Here is a 25,210-nt window from a genome sequence, read left to right on the forward strand (position 1 = left end):
TGTTACAGTCATATTACTGTTAAAACATGCTTACCAACCTTTCATTCATCATTTGGATATGCCATGCATAGGCCATGTTTTTTAGAATAAATAGTGCCACTTTCAATAATGTTTTGCTACTACTAAATTCTCTTGGTGAGTAGTAGGTTTAGAGAACTAAGATTAAAAAGTATTATTTTGAGAATAGACTCCTTTAGTTTTAGGCTTTTGTAAGAAAAATCCAATGTTAATATACATATTTAATTTTATTGTAGTTTATTCTTTGGAATGATCTTTGCTGCTTCTCTTTTTAACAATCAGTTTTTATTTTCACTACCTACCCATGATCTTGAGGCCTTCTGGGGTTCTCAGTGCCCACAGTGACCAGCAGGGCAGACAGCAGCTTGATTTTGCTAGTGAGTGACCCCCGTTTACTGTGTGGCTTGCTGCTGGTCACCACCAGTTCATTTAGGGGCTCTGCTCACATGTGTGAACACATAAGGGCCCATCCAGTGCGAATCTCCACTCTCTGAGTTGGCATTCTTGAGAGAGCCTGGGGAGATGACAGCTGAAAAGAAAAGACTCTCTGTTGTGTCTCATCTGTAAAATAAAATGGGATAGTAAGTAAAACCCTCCTACCCAGTTGGGGTGGGCAGTATGTGAGGTTTTGTGTACAATGTGCTTGAGTCATGTGAAGAGGTAGCTGCTGGTATTTACTGTCAGCTTCTCTCTTGCCCTTGCTCATCCCTTCTACTTCCCAACCTTTTTTAGGTAGGATTTGCTAGCCTTCTCTAAATCATTGCTTCTTCCTTGGTTGTTTTCATGTTAATTCCCAGTCTGGTAGATCCTGTTGGAATTCATAGCAGAATGAAGTAGTCATGAGTTTGATAGGGTATTATTGGAGGTGGGGAGGGTTCCAGGGAGACAACAGGGCTTCTAAATTCTCCTCTTTGATCTCTCATGTATCCTGTGGTGGTGTCCATCACTCGTCTTTAAAATGAGTATAATTGAGGTTTTTATTAAGCTACAATACATTTAATTTAGAGGGACTTTCATACCTGCTTTATTCTGGGGAACCAAAAACAGCTTTCATAAGAAACCTCCCAAGATCACTTTGTAAACAGGTAACTAGATGGGTTTCTGTTGCTTGGTATCATTTAACTTCTTAAATCCGCTTTGTTGAGGCATCATTTACATGTGTGAAATGCACATGCTGTACATGTGGTTTGGTGAGCTTGGCTTCTGCACACACCATGTAGCCTGCCTTATCAAATTTAGCAGCCTTGGCTACTCTGGACAGTTTCTTCTGCTCCTTTGCAGCTAGCACCCACATATGGCCTCCAGAACAGGGATTTGCTCACCTCAGCTACAATCTCACGGTGTCTGTTCTACCTGCCACAGACATGGCATCATGCAGCATTTGGTTTCTCAGTCTGGTTTTGTCAGTGACATATTTTTGGAGATTCTTCCATGCAGTTAGTATAACAGTCATTTCCTTTTTCTTGCTGGGTAAAATCCCACTGTATGGATAGATCATAGTAACAATTCATGCATTCCTTTCTGTCTTGTTGGTATTTGTTTCACTGTTTCCCCTTGGCGATGCAGTAAGTTGTCCTCTCCATGTTGCCCTCCTCTCTATATTTTACTATTCTGGAAGTACATATGGCTAGGAACCTCTGGGTCAAGATGTCAGTTCCCATTTCATTGGAGTTAGCCCTTTCAGAGAGCCTAATATTACATGTTTTGGGGACTGTGTCCTCACATACCTCACTGCATACCTCCTGGTGACAGGTAATAGAGAAGAGGCAGGAAGCTGAAGGTGAGTTGGTCTGGCTTCTCTGAGTGGAGTGCATTTGTAGCTGAGTATTGCTGAATGTCACATGTTGGTCAACAGTACACATCTGTAAACTATGTGCTTGCCTAAACTGCAACCACCACAAGTAATACGACTCCCTGGACTACACCAATCATCTAAAAACTCCTCTTCAAAGCTTTGTCTTGATTGATATATGAAATCAATTACCCTGAATTATGTTTGCCATTTTCAGTTAGCTAGATCTAGAGTAAGTAAAATTTAATTTTTAAATTACATTTCAACATGATACAAAATGCCAGCCTGAAAAATCTGTAGCTAAGGCTAGCAGAATATCATACTCATTTGTCATAGAAATGTGGCATTGTTGTAAATTTCATGCATTTTAATTTACCTGTTAACATGGTAGTATAAAGAAATAAGCCAATGCTGGTATACTTTTTTAACATTTTGTTTATTGAGAATTTCTATTTCTATAAAAAAGTAATCTTTATGCAACACTGTCTTCCCACCTCCTCCCTGGAGTGGTAGCATATACAGTGTTGCATAAAGATTACTTTTTTATAGAAATAGAAATTCTCAATAAACAAACATCACCCTCTACTGTTCAGTAAAGCATGGACCCTGCCTTTTCTTATATGGTTACTTGATGTAGAAATCTACATTCATCAAGTTCCTGTGAAAGGTATGAGAACAAAAGAACCAAGGCTGACATTCCTGTGCTTCCCATCTTGCTCTAGTGCTCAAGACTTCCCCCCACAGAGGAAATCACTGTGATGAGATGGTAGTCTCCAGGAGCACAGTCTGACTGCATCATATAGAGAGGCTCATGGATCAAACAAAATCTTTGTTCACAGTTTATTAAATCAGTTTAAAGATACAGAAGCAGGGAGGAGGGGTGAGTTGACTGAGCATTCTTACCTGTCCCATAGTCACACCATGTTTACCTGCCTTGTCCTGCCTTAGCCTTTTCAAGTGATGATGTGCTTACAAAGACCAGAACAGAATTTTGAGGAAGGGACCATGGCCAATGAAGGTTGCCCAGGGCCAGTGAATGCTCAACCCATGGGGAAACAGACAAAGGCAAGCTTGACCAGTAGTGTGCTGAGGGTAACCTAGATTTTACTTCCACTTCTCAGTAGAATATGTGTATGGCAGGATAGGACTAGGCTGGTTTTTACCAATGGTGTTCGATTCATGGGTGACATAGCTGGCATTCATCTCAGAGAGGCATCTCATGACCTGACACTTTCTTCCTTTTCAATCTCTAAGTAACATTCTTATCTATTCCATCACAATTTTTTTTAAATTCATCTTTCACATGTCTTATAGGTCAATAAGCAGCACTCTATGTCTAGTACATCTTACGAATTTTGTTGTCTCACAGGTTGCCTGCCTGGTTGCTCATCTTCTGTTCTGACACAACCTATGATATATGTATATATATAGCTCCTGAGTTTTTACTTAGTTTAATAACTTTAACCCTTCTTATGAATTTCATCCATCCTCTGTAGCACAACCAAATATTATTAAAGAATGTAATAGACTCACTATGTCCCCTATTATGTTACACCCTGAGGCTCTGTGAGCTCATTCTTGACTGATCTCTGTGCAATTGAGTTTGTAGCCCCCATTGAAGGAAGGAAGCTGACATCTATCTATCCAACCCCTCAACATCTTAGGCACTTTGCTAGACATTTCCACAGAAGTGGAAGATTCACAAAATAATGATATCTTTGTGCTTTATGAACTAGAGAATTGGCTAATAGGTAGGTCATGGGCCCCAAATGCCCCTGTCCTATCTAAGTCCATAGAGCCACCCTGATTCTCTTTCTTTACTCACTTTAAGTGACTGTTCCAAATACCACCACCATCTGCACCTTTTAGAATTGTAGGGCATATTTTAGTATTGCCCTAGACATAGTAACCATTTCCACATCCCTGCCTCTTTTCAAACTTTGCTGTTATTTTGCTTATGCATTTTCATTTTTATCTTGATATTTGTTGATTGATTGATTTATCGATTGATTGAATTTTCAGCACTGGCGGTTGAACTCAGGGCCTCATTTATACTAGGCAAGTGCCTTACCACTTAAGTCACATGCCAGCCCTCATCTCGAATTTTGACCAACTCACAGTACTTTGTAAAATGGGCTAAGGCTTCAACAAACTTGTAGAATTTGATGGTGGGTGGACCTGCCAGGAACCTTGAAGAAGAAATTCCCCAAAAATTTGTAGTTTGGAAGTTGTAATAATCACATGTACAGTCACAAAAATTTCTCTTTGGCAGAACAGAAGTAAGAGCCATTCGAGTCTATTAGATAAACTATACACACATCCATCTTTTAGAAATACTCTGAAAGAGCAGTGTGTTGACATGGAGTCTGTGCTTATTGGTCACTTGATAGACTCTGTCCCTGCATGCGTCTGAGCAGAGCTGAGACAAATGGAAAGCTTCCTGTGCTCGCCCATTCAAATTTAAATAGTCTGTGTGCTGCTTTTAAACATAAATAGCAAGTCAAAAAAATTACACCCAGGCCTGAAGGATCACATTTCATTCTAAGGGTTTTTATTGTTGTTGCTATTGTTATTGAGCACCCCTCTCATCTCTTTAAGAACTTTTCCTTCCCATAAAAAAAAAGAAAATGAAGAAAAAAATGTTTTTCCTCTCTCTGGTTTTCATCCAAACCAACTAATCTTTTATATTGCCTTTCCTTGGACAGTCATGTTTATCTTCACAAAGTAAATGCTGCATATATGAGAAATGACTAAGGAGAAATGAGCTTGAGTCACAAGCATAGAAGACATGTACTGATGACCTCATAGTCCTGTTTGGAATTTCCATTTTTTCCCAAATTTCTGTTTTTTCCTCTAAGAGTATTTTAATGTTCTGTCTTCCTTAATTTCAGAATTTTGGAGTTTTTAACATCTCCTCCTAGAATAAAACCCATTTTAAAATAAATTATAAGACCATACTTAGTGGCACACACCTGTAATCCCACCTACTAGGGAGATAGAGACTCATGTCAACCAAAAAATCAGGTGTGGTGATGTGTATTTTAATCCCAGCCATGTGGGAAGTATATTAGAGGGCCATGGTCTGAGGTTGGCCCTAAGCCAAAACAAAAAAAGGGTTGGGGGGTTGTGGCTAAGTGTGAGGCCCTGAGTTCAAAATCCAGTGCCACCAAAAAAAATAAATAAATTTCAAAATGGTTTGAATTTCCCTTTTTGTAGTCACTGCCCACGGGAACCTTCATCATACAGTGTTGCATGACATAGGCCTTTCTTTAGATGTGTGATCCCAGGGCCAGTAGTGACCATTTCTGAGTGCCTTACACTTTGTGTCAATTGTTGCTGCAGGGTTAAGTATTAGAACTGTTAAGATTATGAGAAGAAGAAAATGTGAATGAGAAGTTTGTGAATTCAAGGGACAGTTAACTGGGAATAAAACAACATGCAGAAAATAGAACAGATGCACAAATGGGCTCATAGACGGATAATCAAGATGACATCAAGGTATACTTATGTTTTTGTTCCCTTGAGAGTATGGATGGATTTCATTGAGTAGAGATGAGAGAGGAGATGTTCTAGGCAATGGGAACACTGAGGGCAGAGAAGTACAAGTAATGTGCTGGTAGTAGGAAGTAGAAGAGTTTGTGGCCAACTTTCCTTTAGCAGGCTATCCTTTCAGATAGAAGTGAATGTAAGGAAATTGAATGAAAATAGAAAGGAGTTTTTAAGGAAGGAGAAAAGTGTAACACCATCATTAGGAGGCACTGAAAGGGTGCTCTAGTAGTAGGTCTTGGGTGACCTAAATTATTTCAGTAAAACAATATCATTGAGAGGACTGAAAATGTAGAGCATTTTGAAATGCTCATCACAGTAATGTAATATTGAAGAGTGTCCAAAGAGGATGGCTGTGCTCAGTTAAAATAGCTACATTTCACCTAGCTGCACTTGCCTGTCTCTGGGGCTGTCTGTACCTATGGGCTGTGCAAACTTACTGGAAATCAGAAAGCATTGGTGCTGCTGGTCCTCAGTAACAGATTTGTTGTTCTTGAGGTAGATCAGAGTGAGGGGTATTTAGATGTCAGACTGTAATCTCTATAGGGTATCACTGTGATTAGTAGAATGTTGATTTCATTTACAGCTCTTGGCTTAGTTCTATTTGCAGCAGTTGTCTGAAGAGATTTTAATTAAACCTAGTGTACTAATGCTTGGTACTCTACAGATCCATACATTTAGAATATATTTCATGTTTCCTCAAGCATTTTAAAGTTATGTTGCTGCATAAGTCATTGAGTATAATTAATGAGTTAGAACTACCATCTTGGAAGTAGTAGGCCCTTCATGAATTTAACCTTCCTCTAGCTCCAGCTTAGAGCAATAAGTAGCCTACTTTCTTCTGTGCTGGGAATTGAAACCAGGACCCTCACACATATATAAGCACTCTACTACTGAGCAACATTCCCAGTGTACCTAAATATCTTTAATCACACATGCTATTCAGCAAAAATCTTACTAAGCAGACATGGCCAATATATCTATTTTTAATTATTCACCACTGTACTTATTATTTATTATAACACACTTTCAGAAGTAGACATATAAAAAGAATAAAATGAATAACAGTTTCAATAATTTCTTTCCACACTCTGAAGATCATCTTTCCTCTTCTCCTTTGAAGAGTATGCATTAGTTTTTGTTTTATATAGTATCTGAGGAGATTTTAATTAAACTTTATGTATTAGTACTTGTTACTGTGCAGGTATATACATTTGGGATATATTTCATTTTTCCTCAAACATATTCATAATTATGTGCTACATAAAACTTTATTTTGCAAGAATCTGACAAAACTTTTTTAACATACACATACTAGGTTGGTGTCAGACCATTTCCTTCAAACCATTCCTAATTACAAGGATTTGCACAGATACATATAGTCACTCCCCTTAATGCTGTTAGATTGTTAGAAAATAGCAGTTACTGAACAGAAGCATAAAAGTGACTTTAAATGGGCTGGTTAGAGTATGTTTTTAGATGAAAAACTGTTGATTCTGCTCTTTACACAGATAGGTAAACATAAGCAGATATATACTGATGACAGATCTTAAAACTGACAGTCCTTAAACCGGCAAAATATGTATATGACATAAACTTGTGGGAAGCACTCAATTGAGAATTGTTTATAAGTAAATGCAGTCTATCTTGTGGACATGTTTATGGTGTTTAAGTTGCACTTGATCATTTTATGGCCCAGGATAGATGGATTTGTATCAGCAAAACCATTCAGATAAAGAAAAGTAATGAATTTGCTTCTCAAAGATATGCAATAATGGTGCCTTACATTCTCAACCTTAAAGAAAATAATCGACTAGTTAGGTCTGATTTATCTGTTGTACTGATTGCTGTGCCTCCCCTCTTGATCAGCATCCATCCTATTTCCAGTTTTAATTTGGGGCAAAAATAGGACTTTCATGAACATTTTTCCTAAACTTCACATGAGCCAACTTTCAGCTCTAGATATGGTATCTTTTTATTACAAAGAAAGGATTTGACTATTTTTCTACAGAGAGATCACACACCTATTTGTCTGTCCTGCTACCCTTGAGATGTTGTTGATGGTCTTCATTCATCATTCTTATTATCCTCATCTTATTTACATATTGATAGGCAAGAGAAGGCTTAGATTATAAAGTAGGAAGCATGGACCTTTCTAATCCTTGTAATTGTTCTTAAAAATCTCAAGGATGAAGAATTTGGAAATCTTCCCACACCTTTCTAGAAACTTGTGTTATAAGTCTATTGAGAATGCATCATATCCTTAGTGCAGTGAAAAAAAAAAACAAAACAAAACATTTTTTAAGTCTGAGCTGGGCATGATGGCAACACACTATAATCCTACTACTTGGGCGGATGAGGCAGGAGCATCTTAAGTTTGAAACTGACCTGGGCTACATAGTGAGACTTTATCTCAAAAAGAAAAAAAAGTCATATTATTGTTTCTAACTCATATAGTATTAAATACTCTGAACTGAATAACTAGTCATTCAGACTCAGAAATCACCAGAACAGAGTAACTGTAGCCAATACTCCACCAAAATTTGTTCTCCATTTTGACTGATGATGGAGCAGACCTGAATTGCCTGATTTGAAAAGCAAAATAATCTTATTTATTTATTTTTTAATTATTCATATGTGCATACAAGGCTTGGGTCATTTCTCCCCCTGCCCCCACCCCCTCCCTTATCACCCACCCCGCCCCCTCCCTCTCCCCCCCCACCCCCTCGTTACCCAGCAGAAACTATTTTGCCCTTATCTCTAATTTTGTTGACAAGAGAGTATAAGCAATAATAGGAAGGAACAAGGGTTTTTGCTAGTTGAGATAAGGATAGCTGAAAAGCAAAATAATCTTATGTAAATAGTAAGCCCTCAGCAAAAGTTTATCTCTATGATGAGAGTCCACCCATCTCCACCCCAGTTAATACCTGCAAATGTGTGCTCTGATCATGATGTGATCTAAATGCGAAGGAGCCATGGAGGAGGAATTCTTCCAGGGAAAAAGGAGTGATAGTGAGATGCTGCTAAAGGAGGAATTTTGGTGGGATTCCCAGAGGCTGAGCAGGAAGCCTGAAACTTAAGTTCTAGTGGGGGGAAAATAACCAAAATCAGGATATATTAGTAAACATAAGTGATATTTGGAAATCAGAAGTACTAAGTTCAAAAACAAGTTTGGGAAAAGGAAAAAGTAGTGTCAAGTGGGAAAGAAAGAATGCAGTTTTAGATAGGATATCCCAGAAAGGCATCACCAAGGAAGTGACTTTTGAGCAAAGACTTGAAGGAAGCAAGGGAACTAGTCTTGTGAAAACTTGGGGAAAGAGTATTCCAGAAAGTGGGCAACACACATAAAGTCCCTGATGCCATATTTGTTTGATGTATTCTGAATAACAGAGTGGTTGAAGATAAGACCAGGAAGGAAATAGCTTATACAGAATCTTGTAGGTCAGTGAAGGAACTCAAACTTGTACCTGTGTGAGATGAGACACCTCAAGAAGGTGTTCATAGGGGCAAAGAAATGGCTTCATTTGACTTAATTTTTAACAAGATCATTTTAAGAAAGGAATGGGGAACTGTGAGAAGGGAAAAAAGAGCATAAGCACACTTAGATGAGGAGACTGTTAAAACAGGATATAGGCAGAGGTGATGGTGCTTGAAGATAATAACAGGGAAGGTGATGAGAAATGGCTAGAGCCTCATATTCTGGAGGTTAGACAGAAAAGATTTGCTCGCAGACCGGATATGAAGAGTGAGAAAGTGGAACATTAAGGATGACACCATGTTTTTGGATTAAAGGAGCAAAATGGTATCGTCATCTACTGAAGTAAGGAAAGGGATCAGATTTTGGTAAGCTTAATTTTGGTAAGTATACCATGTTAAGTTTAAGGTGCATATTGGACATTGCATATATGAGTCTGCATTTAGGGAAGAGATGTAAGCACTCAGAGAGTCATAACATGTAAATTTGAGCTATGAGATGGGATGAGATCATCAATGGAGTGAGTGCAGGTAGAAAATAAAAATGTTCAAGGATTAAATCCTGGGGCACTTTGATGTTTAGAGGTCAGGGAGATGAGACCTCCCAGCAAAGAAAAGTAAGACAGGAAGCCAAGTGCAAAAGGTATTAGAACAAAGAGAAGAGTCAGTTATGTCAGGTCCTTCTCAGGTCACGGGAGATCAGGACCAAGAATTAACCATGGAGTTGTGATATGTACGTCATTAATGACTTTAGTAAGAGTAATTTGGTTGAATTTTTAGTAGACTAGAGTGTCTTCAAGGGATAATGGAAAGAAAGAAGTTGATGACATCATAAACTTTTTAAAAGAGTTTTATCTTCATGGAAAGGACAAAATAGAGGAGTAGTTGGAAGAGCAAGTGAGATCAACTTGGGAGTTTATAATAGAAATAGTAACCTGCTTAGATGCACATGGAAATAATGTCATAGAGGGGAATAAGTTGGTGTACAAATGCAAAGAGAAAATAATGTGTTTATTTTTTTTATTATTGTACTGGGGGTACAATGTGACATTTAAAAAAGTTCTTATGCACTAACATGCCCAACCTACCCTTGACTTCTTATGGTGACATTCTGTGCAGTCCCAGTACATCAGGGTCTTACCCTAGAGACATCCTGCATTTTTCTGCTCCCAGGTCATGAGTGTGATTCCACTGATTCTCACTGGCTTTCTTTTTTTTTTCTGGCAGCAGGCAGCCGCAGCCACATGAGAAGGCAAAAATGCCATTCACCTTCCAGTTCAGTCTTGACACTTGGTTCCTGTCCAGCTAAGGCCATGCATTACTGTGGTCTGGCCCTGAGAAAGACCCCACCCTGTTGATTTTGCTTGTCTTGCTTCCTCTGCCTCTGTGGGGTCTGTTAAGGAGGGGATTTCAGAGGAGAGCCAACCAACTTCACTGCCAGAGTAGGGTTCCTCTAGCTCACATGGCTCATGTGACTCAAATACCACCCTTAAAAACTTACTGCAGCTGCAGAGCACCTGGCCTTTTGTTTACTCAATGATACTTTGTAAATACATTCACCTTAAGAAAATATTTTTTTCAAGGAAACTCATAAGAAGAAACCTGCCACAATCCAAAAGTTATTGTGAAAAATGAGTATAGAGTCATAAGATGAAAATTCTAAAAAAATCATCTCATTTGCCTCTTCTGAAATTAGTGAAGTATATGTTGGTTGAAACTCGAGACCTGGTCCTCTTCATGAATCGACCACCTGGGTCTTCTCCCACTATCGCTTTTTCCTCTCCTCTGTGATTTGCATTCAGGATAGTCCAACTGAACTATTCTATTTAAGAAGGACATTTCCATAAGGACAGGTTAAGATTCTCCATATAGGGACCTGGCCCATGCAAAGGCCCTGAGGTGGGCAATTATGTATGTTCAAGGAGTGTAACAGAAGTGAAGACACCTGAGGCAAGAGAGGCCTAAGGTGTGGCTGCTGTAGGCAGTGAGTACCAGTTTAAAGATTTAAGTCTTTTTTTAGGAACAGAGGGATCCTGCTGGGGAGGGCTTAAGAAAAGAAGTGGAATGAGCAGTTATGCAGAGGAGGGATTGGATGGGTAACTGGGAATGTAGATACCTGGGAGAGTCTCTGGCAAAATCCACATGAGACCTAATGGCCTAATGTAAGATGGTAGTGATAGCACACGAGAGGAGGACAGAGCTCCAAGACACTTAGGAAGTGAAAGAAAGAGGACCCGGCACTTGTTCAGAATTGGGATGTTAAGAGAAAGGAGGTGAGGGATAGCCTCTGCAAGGCATGGCATGGTAGGTGGTGGTGAAATGCTTTGGGATGGATAATACCAGAGTGGTAGATATAGGAATATCAAGTTTTGGGCATGTTGAATTAGAGGTACCAATGGGACATCCAAAGAAAGATGTCTCCAAATTGGGTCCATGAGTCTGGAGCTCAGGAAAACAGTGAGAGTAGAGGTAGGCCTGTGCTTTAGGTGTGATTATAAAGACTGATATGGTTCACCAGCTTCTTCTGGTCTCTGTGATGAATTTATATGCTACAAAGCTTTCATCCTAGGCAGACTAAAGGGTTGGATCTATAATTTCCCTTCCAAAGAAAGACAAAATACGTTGTTGTGTGTTTAAACAATTACAGATTTGTACTAAAATATCTTTCCTCCTTTATCCTTTCTTTGCCTTCTTCCCTCCTCTGTCTTCCTCCTCCTCATTTTTGTGGGTTTTTTTCCTTCTCAGATTCTGTTCATGGTTTTATTTTTGGTTTTTTGTTTGTTTTTCCCTTCCTGTTCATGTGGTTGCCTCTGGTGACCTTCACTCAGCATTTTGTATGGGCACAACACTGTTCCCAAAAGGTCATCTTATGTAATTTCCCTTCTACAATCTGAGTGGAGAGTTAAGAGACACTTTTTGTAATCAGTTAAGAGGTGACCATTCACTTTACATAGGTGCATGCTGCATATGACAGGATTTGAGAACCAAAGATGCACATTTAATTGAGTACAATTATTATTTATAAGTCATATTTATGCAGCTAGATTAATGTTTTCAATTCTGGAGAAATTTTCAGTGCTAATCATTGTTAATTTAATTTTTAAATTATGTTTTTAAATTTTCAGTTGCTTTTTCTTCTAATTAATGCAGATTCATTTTTGCTTTCTTGCTTAAATAGATCACTGTCCTAGATGAGACATGGACCGTATTCAGGCGTTACAGTCGTTTTCGAGAAATGCATAAAACATTGAAATTAAAGTATTCAGAGGTGAGTTATGAAATTATTGTCTCCAATTAAGAACACTCATTTTATAAGGTAAATGAGCTGATTGCATTAGCAATGCCCTTCCTCCCTCCTTCCTTTCTTCTCCCCACTGCTCTTTTTTCTAATATTAGCATCTATCACCAAGTTTTATTTCCATTATTCATCTATTAAAGATAGCATTTAAGTTTTTCCTTTGTTCCATTTCTATTCCACACAATTTAAAACTTTCTGGACATAAGATTTTGAAAATGACAGTAAATGAAGTCTATCCTGGGGCTGAGGATGTTGCTGAAGTCATAGAGCTCTTGTCTCGCATGCTCAATGCTGCCAAAAAGAAAAAGTAAATAATGAACTCTGTCTTTTCCATAAAATTTATGATTAATTTTAAACATATTTTAGTTAGTTTACAACTTTTCAACAATAATATCTGTATAAAAATATTAATAAATTCCTTGTATAGATTTGTCCTTTTTCTTATTTAAAAAAAGTCTGCATTCATGGTTGGACTTCTTTCCACTTAATAAGAAATCAAGTGATAATATTTTGCCATCAGACATGGGGAGGGGGTTACACAGTAACTGGAATTACCAAAAAGCAAGAAAATATTTCATGTATCAGATCAGATGTCCAGGGTATACTGACACAGTAATAATAATGTATAGACTTTACATATTGTATTAGTACCACTGACTTCCCTAAGAAATATATGGAAAAGGTCATTTATTTGAAACCAAAAATGCAAGTTAAAAACACACACACACACACACACACACACACACACACTTCATTCCATGACTGTATTCATTTCATACCAATTCTTTCTTTAGTTTTTAGCTCATTCCATATAGGCATGTTTTTCTAGCTTCTAGTAATGCAGTAGTGGACAAGAACAAACATCTCTTCTCTTATATATTTTAAATTCACATGGAGAAAGACTGATAACAAATAAGGATAAATAATAACTAACACTTACGAGTAAGCATGCTATAATTGCAGTTGCCATTTTAATTAAGAGTGATGGGGCAGAAGGCATTGGGCGCTTCAGTATAATGTCATTCAGGTTTGGGCTCTTTGGAATGATGATGTTCCAGTTTAAATGTGAGCTGAGAGATAGTTAAAGGAATTTGGAAAGAGCTAGTACACATTTCTAATTAGTGTTTTTAAATAAAACTCCAGAACAAATATACCAGAAGCAATCTTTAAAGAAACCCGTCCTGCAACTAGGAATGAAGTGAACATTTGAATTAGAGGTACCTGGTTCAAAATTAATGAACAGAGATTACCACATGTGTAAAAACTTTTCAAAAGGAAAAATATGTATTACAAACATGTTGAAAAAGTAAGTGATCTTCAAACAAAGAAAATCAAACTGGCTTTATTCACTCACCAGTCTATCTTGAGCAATTCTGTCCTACATGTGGTTGTGATAGAGAAATTCTGGTCTCTCATGAGTTTATTAGCATAAATTAATTGGACAAAGGGGATCCATTGTGATATTTACATCTATGTATATAATATATCACATCCGCCACCTCTGTTATTTGATCAAATCTACTACCTTTGTTATTACTATTTCTTAAACCTTCTTCCTCCTCCCCCTTCCTTTTTTTTTTAACAGGTTAGAGGGTTTTATTATGTTATGTTCATATGTATATATAATGTAATTTCAATCATATTCATCTGCTGTCCCCCTCTCCTTTACCTTCCCCCACTCACTGGTTCTCCACCGAATAGTCCTCCTTTATAATCATGTCATTATTTTTTTAGGCCTATATTTGACATATGAGTGAAAACATGCTGATATTTTTCTGAGCTTGGCTTATCTTGTATAATATGGTGATCTTCAGTTCCATTCATCTTCCTGCAAATGACATAATTTCAATCTTCTTTATTACTAACACTCCAGTGTGTGTGTGTGTGTGTGTGTGTGTGTGTGTGTGTATATGTATGTATGTATTTTTTTTTTTTGTTATCCAGTCATCAGTTGTTGGTCCCCTAGACTGATTCCATAGCTTAGGCATTATAAATATTGCTACTATAAATATAAGTATTCTGGTATCTATGGTTTGTTGTCTTACATTCGTTTGAATAGCTGACCAAGAGTGATATAGCAGGATCGTATGGTAGTTCTATTTTTAGTTTCTTGAAGAACCTCTATACTGATTTCCACAGTGGATGAACTAATTTCCATTCCCACCAAAAATTGTGTAAGGATTCAATTTTCCCCACATCCTGACCAACATCTGTCATTGTTTTCTTGACGATTGTCAGAGTGGAGTGAGATGGAATCTTAGTGTCACTTTGATTTTCATTTCCTTTATAGCTAAGGACATTGAATATTTTTCATGTGTTTTTTAGCCATTTCTATTCTTATGAGAAATGTCTGTGCAATTGCTTTGCCCCTTTTGTAATTGAATTGTCATTTTGCTGTTTAATTTTTGGAGTTCTTTGTATTTCTGGGTATTGATCCTTTGTCCGATGAATAGCTTGCAAAGATTTTCTCCCTTCTGTGGTTGTCTCTTGATTCTGGTAATTGCTTCCTTTGATGTACAGAAGTCTTTTTTATTTGATGAAACCCCATTTGTCAATTCTTGTCTTATTTCCTAAGCAGTTGGAGGCCTATTGAGAAAGTAATTGCCAATGCCTTTAACTTCAAGTATTTTGCATTAGTAGTTTTAAAGTTTTATATCTTGCATTAAGATCTTTGATCCATTTTGAATGGATAGAGGGCAAAAGGTAGGAATCTTCAGTATTCTACATGTGGGTATCCAGTTTTCCCAACACCAAATGTTGAAAAGACTATCTTTTCTCCAATGTGTTTTTGGAACCCTTGTCAAAATTTAGATGGCTGTAGCTGTGTGGGTTTATTTCTGCATTTTTTATTCTATTCTGTTGGTCTATGCATCTGGTTTTTGTGCCAGTACTGTACAATTTTTGTTACTGTGGCTCTGTAGTATAATTTGAAGTGAGGTATTATGATACCTCTAACATTGCTCTTTTTGCTCAGGACTGTTTTGGCTATTTGGGGTCTCTTATGTTCTTCTGTATGAATTCTTTGATTGATTTTTTTATTTCTGTGAAAAATGACATTGGAATTATGCTGGGGATTGTACTGACTGTGGATTGCTTTGGATAGCATAGCCATTTTCATAGTGTTAATTCTGATAATCCATTGTAGGTCTTTCTACCTTCTGGTATATTCTTCCTTTTTCAATGTTTTATAGCTTTCATTGTTAAGTTTATTGCTAGGTCTAAAAATCATTTTATTTCTGTTTCAATTTCTGGCTCAATTTATGCTCAGACCATTAAATTCATGACTTCTTTTAACAGGGGCCCTTTTCCTAAAGACAGACTCAGGATTGAAACGGTAACCAAGATTGGAAATTGCTCTCCAAGTCAAGTTCAACTTTGTAATTTACATTTACTTTGTCATAAGGACAAAAAAATGATTGGTTATGAAAGAAAACATTGAGATGCATATGTGCGTGTTTTTTAAAGAGAAGAGATAATGTGAGCAGTGTTTTGAAACCCTGCATTAAAGCTCCTAAAACAAACATGGCATTTGGAAAGAGAAGCTGTGCTGGTGCTATTCTGCCTTTCAGTTACCATAACAGTGACCATTTACTGAGCACTGATTTATCATGGACCTGGTGCTGTACTTTGCATCTCCTATGGCTTTTCATCTGATGACACTGTTAACATGGGCTGTTACCAGCTGAGAGTGAGAGGTTTAAATAACTTGTCTCTTGTCACACAACTGGTAAGTGGAAGCCAGGGCAGAAAACTAGGACTTTTGGCTTCATTTGCTCTTTCTAAAGCCACAATAAAATTAATACTTGGAATTTTAAAAAACTCTTATGATCTCTAAAATCTGAGTGGCATGTCATTCTAGATCTAGGTGAACAGCGTTGCTCATTTCATACTTTCAATAGGAAGCTTAAATGTCAAGTTGAATATCATCAGCTGTATATTTTTCTGGGATTTTGGCTTTGTTTTGTGCAGCTCGGCTCACATCATCTTATATATGCCGGGATTTAAGATCAATACTATAAATTGGGCAGTTGTCAAGTATTATTGTCATTAGTGCTCATGTTATTATCATCTCTGTCTGTATGTTAATCTCGAAATAATCATCTATCTCCAAATGGTCTGTTTGGCCTGATAGCGTGTGACTTACTAACAACCTTACTTCTTTAGGACAGCTAAAAGATTGCTATAGAAGGTACTGCAAGTTTCCTCTCATGGCCAGCCCTTTCACAGCCAAGTGGGAGCATGTTTTACTTACCAGATTGGGCTCATTATTTCTATGAAAATAAAGCAAAAGTAGCAGTGTTTGATAATAATGTTTTTTTAAATGATGTATTAAGTTTACCTAGTCATTACAAGGCTCCAAAATTTAGATCAGGTTGGAGAAATACTGAGGAGAACAGTAGAATTCAAAATGTACAGAATCTGCAATGTGCTTGCCGAGATAGATGACCATTTGTCACCTTCAAACTTTGGCTTTCTTCACATATATAATCTTTTGGAATGTTATCTAAAATTATATCCTGTTCTTTCACATTTCTTTCTGGGGCTTAACTTTGTTCTCTTGAGGTATATACTCTAAAATAGTTTACTATGACAGTTCCTTTTATGGCAATATTTTTCTTTCAGTAATCTTTTTTTATTTTTCAAATAATAGATCACAAAAGATGTCTATATATGGACTGAAAGTTTGTCTTTGTTGTTTTTGGCAGTACTGGGCTTTGAACTCACAGTCTCTTTGTTACTAGGCAAAGCTTCTACCATTTGAGCCACACCTCCATTCCTTTTGCTCAATTTCTTTTTTTTTTTTTTTTATTCATACGTGCATACAAGGCTTGGGTCATTTCTCCAACCTGCCCCCACCCCCTCCCTTACCACCCACTCCGCCCCCTCCCTCTCCCCCCACCCCCACAATACCCAGCAGAAACGATTTTGTCCTTATTTCTAATTTTGTTGTAGAGATAGTATAAGCAATAATAGGAAGGAACAAGGGTTTTTGCTGGTTCAGATAACGATAGCTATACAGGGAGTTGACTCACATTAATTTCCTGTGCATGTGTGTTACCTTCTAGGTTAATTCTTTTTGATCTCACCTTTTCTCTAGTACCTGTTCCCCTTTTCCTATTGGCCTCAGTTGCTTTTAAGGTATCTGCTTTAGTTTCTCTGCGTTAAGGGCAACAAAAGCTAGCTAGTTTTTTAGGTGTCTTACCTATCCTCACCCCTCCCTTGTGTGCTCTCGCTTTTATCATGTGCTCAAAGTCCAATCCCATTGTTGTGTTTGCCCTTGATCTAATGTCCACATATGAGGGAGAACATACGATTATTGGTCTTTTGGGCCAGGCTAACCTCACTCAGAATGATGTTCTCCAATTCGATCCATTTACCAGCGAATGATAACATTTTGTTCTTCTTCATGGCTGCATAAAATTCCATTGTGTATAGATACCACATTTTCTTAATCCATTCGTCAGTAGTGGGGCATCTTGGCTGTTTCCATAACTTGGCTATTGTGAATAGTGCTGCAATAAACATGGGTGTGCAGGTGCCTCTGGAGTAACCTGTGTCACAGTCTTTTGGGTATATCCCCAAGAGTGGTATTCCTGGATCAAATGGTAGATCAATGTTTAGCTTTTTAAGTAGCCTCCAAATTTTTTTCCAGAGTGGTTGTACTAGTTTACATTCCCACCAACAGTGTATGAGGGTTCCTTTTTCCCGCATCCTCGCCAACACCTGTTGTTGGTGGTGTTGCTAATGATGGCTATTCTAACAGGGATGAGGAGGAATCTTAGTGTAGTTTTAATTTGCATTTCCTTTATTGCTAGAGATGGTAAGCATTTTTTCCTGTGTTTTTTGGCCATTTGAATTTCTTCTTTTGAGAAAGTTCTGTTTAGTTCACTTGCCCATTTCTTTATTGGTTCATTAGTTTTGGGAGAATTTAGTTTTTTAAGTTCCCTATATATTCTGGTTATCAGTCCTTTGTCTGATGTATAGTTGGCAAATATTTTCTCCCACTCTGTGGGTGTTCTCTTCAGTTTAGAGACCATTTCTTTTGATGAACAGAAGCTTTTTAGCTTTATGAGGTCCCATTTATCTATGCTATCTCTTAGTTGCTGTGCTGCTGGGGTTTCGTTGAAAAAGTTCTTGCCTATACCTACTAACTCCAGAGTATTTCCTACTCTTTCCTGTATCAACTTTAGAGTTTGTGGTCTGATATTAAGATCCTTGATCCATTTTGAGTTAATCTTGCTATAGGGTCTTTAAGGTATAAGATCATGTCGTCTGCAAATAGAGATATATTGACAGTTTCTTTACCTATTTGTATTCCTTCTATTCCTTCTTCTTGCCTAATTGCTGTGGCCAGGAATTCCAGTACTACGTTGAATAGGAGTGAAGATAGTGGACATCCTTGTCTGGTTCCTGATTTTAGAGGGAATGGTTTCAGTTTTTCTCCGTTAAGTATAATGCTGGCTGTAGGTTTGTCATATATACCTTTTATAATGTTGAGGTACTTTCCTTCTATTCCCAGTTTTCTTAGAACTTTTATCATGAAATGATGTTGGATCTTCTCAAAGGCTTTTTCTGCATCTATTGAGATGATCAAGTGGTTTTTGTCTTTGCTTCTGTTAATGTAGTTTATTACGTTTATTGATTTTCGTATGTTGAACCACCCCTGCATCCCTGGGATGAAGCCTACTTGGTCGTGGTGAATAATCTTTTTGATGTGTTGTTGAATTCGGTTTGTCATTATTTTGTTGAGGATTTTTCCGTCAATGTTCATTAAGGAGATTGGCCTATAGTTCTCCTTTTTGGAGGTATCTTTGCCTGGTTTTGGGATAAGTGTAATACTGGCTTCATAAAATGTGTTAGGCAGTTTTCCTTCCCTTTCTATTTCGTGGAACAGTTTAAGGAGGGTTGGTATCAGTTCTTCTTTCAAGGTCTGATAGAATTCAGCAGAGAATCCATCAGGTCCTGGACTTTTCTTTTTGGGGAGACTCTTGATTGCTGCTTCAATTTCATTTTGTGTTATAGGTCTATTCAGGTGATTAATTTCCTCTTGGTTCAGTTTTGGATGATCATATGTATCTAGAAATCTGTCCATTTCTTTATGATTTTCAAATTTATTTTTATATAGGTTCTCAAAGTAGTCTCTGATGATTCCTGGACTTCCATGGTGTTTGTTGTTATCTCCCCTTTTGCATTCCTGATTCTACTAATTTGGGTTTTTTCTCTCCTCATTTTAGTCAGGTTTGCCAGGGGTCTATTGATCTTGTTTATGTTTTCAAAGACCAACTTTTTGTTTCATTAATTCTTTGTATGGTTTTTTTGGTTTCTATTTCATTGATTTCAGCTCTTATTTTTATTATTTCTCTCCTTCTATTTGTTTTGGGATTTGCTTGTTCTTGTTTTTCTAGGAGTTTGAGATGTATCATTAGGTCATTGATTTGGGATCTTTCAGTCTTTTTAATATATGCACTCATGGCTATAAACTTTCCTCTCAGGACTGCCTTAGCTATGTCCCATAGGTTCCGGTAGGTTGTGTGTTCATTTTCATTGACTTCCAGAAACTTCTTAATTTCCTCTTTTATTTCATCGATGATCCATTCTTCATTAAGTACTGAGTTATTTAGTTTCCAGCTGTTTGCATGTTTTTTGTCTTTACTTTTCTTGTTGAGTTCCACTTTTACTGCATTGTGATCAGATAGTATGCACGGTATAATTTCTATTTTCTTATATTTGCTGAGACTTGATTTGGTCCCTAGGAAATGATCTATTTTGGAGAAGGTTCCATGGGCTACTGAGAAGAATGTGTATTGTGTAGAAGTTGGATGAAATGTTCTGTAGACATCTACTAGGTCCATTTGATCTATTGCATATTTTAGATCTTGAATTTCTTTACTGATTTTTTGTTTGGATGACCTATCTATTGATGATAATGGGGTGTTAAAGTCTCCCACAACCACTGTGTTGGCATTAATGTATGCTTTTAGGTCTTTCAGGGTATGTTTGATGAAAATGGGTGCGTTGACATTGGGTACATACAGATTGATGATTATTATTTCCTTTTGGTCTATTTCCCCTTTTATTAGTATGGAATGTCCTTCTTTATCTCATTTGATCAATGTAGGTTTGAAGTCTACTTTGTCAGAGATAAGTATTGCTACTCCTGCCTATTTTCGGGGGCCATTGGCTTGGTAAATCTTCTTCCAGCCTTTCATCCTAAGCCTATGCTTATTTCTGTCAGTGAGATGGGTCTCCTATAAGCAACAAATTGTTGGATATTCCTTTTTAATCCATTTCGTCAAGCAGTGCCTTTTGATGGGTGAATTAAGTACATTAACATTAAGTGTTAGTACTGATAGGTATGTGATGATTCCTGTCATTTAGTTGTCTTAGTTGTTTGAAGGTTTGATTGTGTGTAACTAAGTTGAGGTTACTCTCTACTGTTGCTTTTTCTTTTCCTGTGGTTTGGTTCTGCCTGTCTTTTCATGGTTAAGTTGGGTTTCACTTTCTGTATGCAGAATCCCTTGCAGAATCTTTTGTAGTGGTGGCTTTGTGGTCACATATCGTTTTAGTTTCTGCTCATCAGAAAGAAGACTTTTATTGCTCCATCTATTTTGAATGATAGTTTTGCTGGGTAGAGTATCCTGGGGTTGAAGTTATTTTCATTCAGTGCCCGGAAGATCTCACCCCCCGCTCTTCTTGCTTTTAATGTTTCTGTTGAGAAGTCTGCTGTGATTTTGATGGGTTTACCTTTGTATGTTACTTGTTTTTTCTCTCTTATAGCCTTCAATATTCTTTCCTTAGTTTCTGAACTTGTTGTTTTAATGATGATATGTCATCGGGTAGTTCTATTTTGATCTGGTCTGTTTGGTGTCCTGGAGGCCTCTTGCTTCTGTATGGGAATATCTTTCTCTAGATTTGGGAAATTTTCCGTTATTATTTTGTTGAATATATTACGCATTCCCTTCGCTTGCACCTCTTCTCCTTCTTCGGTGCCCATGATTCTCAAGTTTGGTCTTTTGATGGAGTCAGTGAGTTCTTGCATTTTCTTTTCACAGGTCTTGAGTTGTTTAATTAATAGTTCTTTGGTTTTTCCTTTAATTACCATTTCATCTTCAAGTTCTGAGATTCTGTCTTCTGTTTGTTCTATTCTGCTGGATTGGCCTTCCGTTTTGTTTTGCAGTTCTGTTTCATTGTTTTTTCTGAGGTTTTCCCTATCCTGGCTGGTTTCTTCTTTAATGTTGTCTGTTTTTGTCCTGAGTTCATTTATCTATTTATTCATCATGTTCTCTGTTTCACTTTGGTGTTTATACAGTGCTTCTATGGTTTCCTTTATTTCTTCTTTTGCTTTTTCAAATTCTCTATTTTTGTTGTCTTGGAATTTCTTGAGTACAAATTTCTCAAGAAATTTGTACAGTTTGGTTGACCCTATCCAGTATCATCTCTATAAAATTCTCATTGAGTACCTATAGTATGTCTTCTTTTAAATTATTCTTGTGGGCTTCATTGGGTCCTTTGGCATAGTTTATCTTCATTTTGTTGGAGTCTGGATCTGAGTTTCTGTTTTCTTCTTTCCCCTGTACTTTTTCCTGTACTAATTTTTTGCTGTGGGGAAACTGGTTTCCCTGTTTTTTCTATCTTCCCATCATTGTCTTTGGTGTTGTTACTGTCCCTGTACTGTGTGCAATTAAGTATTTTCTAGCTTGTAATAATAACAATGGTAATATTTAGAATGGAAGGGTGAGCTGAGATGGAAAGCAAGAAGTTAAAGAAAATGGGAAAACAAATACACAGACAAGAGGAAGAAAGCAGAACAAGGTTTCAGACAAGAAAGTTTCAAAGGCGTAAACAGGGAGCGTTAGTGTACTAATTGACAGTAAGCTGAACAGACATTAGAGAGACAGGATTGGAAATCAAAAATAAAAAAAATAGATAATAAAAATAAAAAATAAGTAAATGAAAGAAATGTCTATATATAAAAATGAATTAAAATAAAATGGAAATCAGAAAAATTAAAAAAAACACCAAAAAACCAAAAAAACCTCCAAGTTCAAATGTAATGAAGTTTCAGTCTTAATAATTTGGGTGTCCGTCTCTGTCTCCAATCCTGCAGATGGTGCCTCAGATGTTGTTCTGTAGTTGTCTCATCAAAGGGGATGCATAAAGTAGAACAAAACTACACACACAGACACACACAAAACCCACCTAGCGTCCCAAGTTCAAATGCAATACAGTTTCAGTAAGTTTTTCAGCATGCAGTTGTAATTTGGTTGTTCTCTCATCAAACGTAGGGAGAAAAAGAAAAAAAAAGAGTCTGGAGACAGTCCTGAGAATGGTATCTGCAGCTGTGGGTTGCCTGCCCGCTGCTGTCAGCCTGCTGTTGCTGGAGGCATTGTTTATGCAGATCTCTGGGGTGAGCTTAGCACTCAACTGGCCGTGCAGGCTTTGTTTGCTCAGATTTCTCCTGTGCGGGAGCCTCTGCTACAAAAGCTTTCCTCTTCCAAGCACACTGGGAAAGGTGACACTGCACCCACATTGTCAGGCCTGCGTGTTTATTTACAGTTCCTGTGGGAGGTGGGTCTTCCCCCCTCTCCTGTGGAGTTTTCCTCCCTCTGCCTCTCTCACCAGCTTTCCCGCTTCTGGTTGCTGGGCGTGTGCCCCGCCCCCACTCCCGCCAGAGCCTCTCCAGCCCGCCTGGCTTGTTTATTTACAGTCCCAGGAAGGATTCCCTTCCCCCAATCTTTGGTGCTCAGTGCGCCCCACCCTCTTTCCTGCGTGTCTTTATTGCTCTTATTGCTTATTAGTCAGTTTTTTTTTTTCCCCGGGTGGAGGTCAGTCTGTCTAGGGGGCTATGCTGCTCTGGCCCAGGCTTATCTGTGGGAATACCGCAGTACCGCGAAGCTCACCTGGTCCACATTTTCCCAAGTCATCTGGGCATGGGCCACTGGCGGCCCGGGATTCCTCCTGGTTTCTCCGTTTAACATGAAGTGGAGATTCTCTGCACTGGCTGGAGGTGTGGAAGGGTCAAAGTTATGCCTCTTCTCCCCTTTTGCTCATTTTCAGTTTGTTTTTGAAATAGGGTTCTGTGATCTTGCCTGAGCCAGGCTTGAGCTGTGATCCTCCCTCCTCCACCTCCCAAGTAACTTGCATTATAGTCATGTACCATCACATCTGACCTGAAAGTTTGTCTTATTCTAAGCCTGAGAGGTATCCATTTTTAACACTCACTGGAAGGTCTTCTTGGCTTCAGCTGTAATTTCAGACTCACACAGATCCTACAGGCCATACTCAACATCTGGGTCCCTGTGGACAGGGCAGAAGTTTGGCAAGGGCCCCCTACCACACCTCAGCAATTCACAGTTGCTCAGAAGTTCTTCCCTTTCCCAACCTCTCCCAGGTAAGAAATTAGGTATATGTAGGTATAGGTAGGTGCAAGAAAATCTCTGACCTACAATCCCATGGCATAATGGAGCCAATATCTCTTGAACAGCTTCGTAGGCAGAACTTCCAGAGTCCCTACAAAAGGCATATGAAATTACCTAGTCCAGAGAAGCCTAAGACTGTGGCTTCCTACCAGAAGTCATCCCTCTCCCAGAAGCATTTTGTCACTGGTGGTCATTGTTACCATGTGTCATGTTGCTGAGTTACAAAGTTGCCATGTCTAGAATCCTATTGATGGACATTTGGGCAGTTTCTGGATTTTTGCTATTGTGATACCTCTCTGAACATTCTCAAACACATGTGCATGTCTTCTAATCAACACATAAACTTTTTCTATGAAAAAATTTCACAATTACTCAAATGTCCTCAAAGGTTTAATTTGTGAAAATCCAAGATCAGGAAAGAATATATGGTAATTGTGTAGGCTGAGAGCCCCAAAGGCCCTCACTCTTGGGAGAAGGTTTTAAAAATTCCTTAACCATAATTCAGCTATGTCTTTTAATCTCCTCCATTTGCTTACATTCCTGTGGTTAATTATGTACTATAATGTCTCCTTAAGGAGAATTACACACTGGTCAGCTGAAGACCTCTCAGGGATAGTTTACATATAATTGTATGGTGAACCAATTAAAACACTAGAAATAAGGTATGGCTCTGAAGAAAATAGAAAGAACTGTGGTCATTACCAGAAAAAATGAAGTAATGAATTGAAAGGCAGAAAGCCATGGAGTTCTATAAAACTCCAGGAAGTGGTAGGTTGAACAGAGAGCAGGGAGGAAGCAGAAAACAAAGAAAACTTTAGTCCTTTTTTGTTGTATAATAACAGTAAACATATTATAAAGGAAAAAAGAAAACTCTTTGTTGTCTTTAATACTGAAGGGGACCAGATTATCTGCACATGCAAGTGCCTGGGTTCTTTCTCTTTGCAGATACACTGTATGAGGGGTGAGTTCATCTCATGGGAAGTGCTACATTATTCAGAGTTCTTAAAATTGTCATAGTCTTAATTTATTCATTTTCTTTAATCTTAGCAGTTTCTTCCAGGTTATAAATAGACTTCCTTTTTTGTTTTGAATGAATTTGTCGTCTTGATGTACTGAAATGTATTATGCAAGATAATAGCTCCTTCTGGTTTTCATTCTCTGCTCTCCCCCATTGACCTTGTATGGAATCTTAATCAAATTAAACCCTGTGTTTTCAAATTCCACATCTGTCAAGTGATTATGCCACAGCTAGTTTGGAAAAGATCATGAGATCCTCCAATAAAATGTGGGACTGAAAGTAGCTATTAAGTATTGTGCAGCATCTGCCGGATAGCATGTCTTTGAAAATTTATCACATAGATCATTTCCACCATGCTTTTTTTTCCTGTATAAAAACCATGTATTTTTTATTCTATTGAAATAAGCCTTTTAAGTATCAGTCAAGTTACAGCCTCAGAAACAAAGCCCCATTTTAAGCATTCTCTTTTCATTTCTCTGAGGAGAAGGTAGTTTTATGTCTAATGTCCATGAAGTTAACTGATCAATCCAGATCACAGTCTGAGAGTCCTTCCATTTAGGATGAAAGCTCATCAAGAAGCTGCAAAGAAAAAGAAAAACAATTTAAAACCATATCCCCTTTTCAACGATTAGGGTGAAAAGTGA

General features: G+C 37.8%; 1 protein-coding gene across 5 annotated transcripts in view; it reads left to right on the forward strand.

The window, feature by feature from the left end:
- The window catches only part of Kif16b (kinesin family member 16B), a 304,402-nt gene that overhangs the window by 219,939 nt on the left and 59,253 nt on the right, over window positions 1–25,210 (forward strand). For 4 of the 5 annotated variants that reach the window (XM_074074287.1, XM_074074288.1, XM_074074290.1 and 1 more), the window contains one exon: window positions 12,009–12,098. The exons of the other annotated variant lie outside the window; for it this stretch is intronic. In XM_074074287.1, the coding sequence (XP_073930388.1) occupies window positions 12,009–12,098 (90 nt within the window). The remainder of the gene's footprint in view (window positions 1–12,008; window positions 12,099–25,210) is intronic. 5 annotated transcript variants of the gene reach the window in all.

This window comes from Castor canadensis, chromosome 5 (genome assembly GCF_047511655.1).
Source record: "Castor canadensis chromosome 5, mCasCan1.hap1v2, whole genome shotgun sequence".
Taxonomy (NCBI): Eukaryota; Metazoa; Chordata; class Mammalia; order Rodentia; family Castoridae; genus Castor; species Castor canadensis.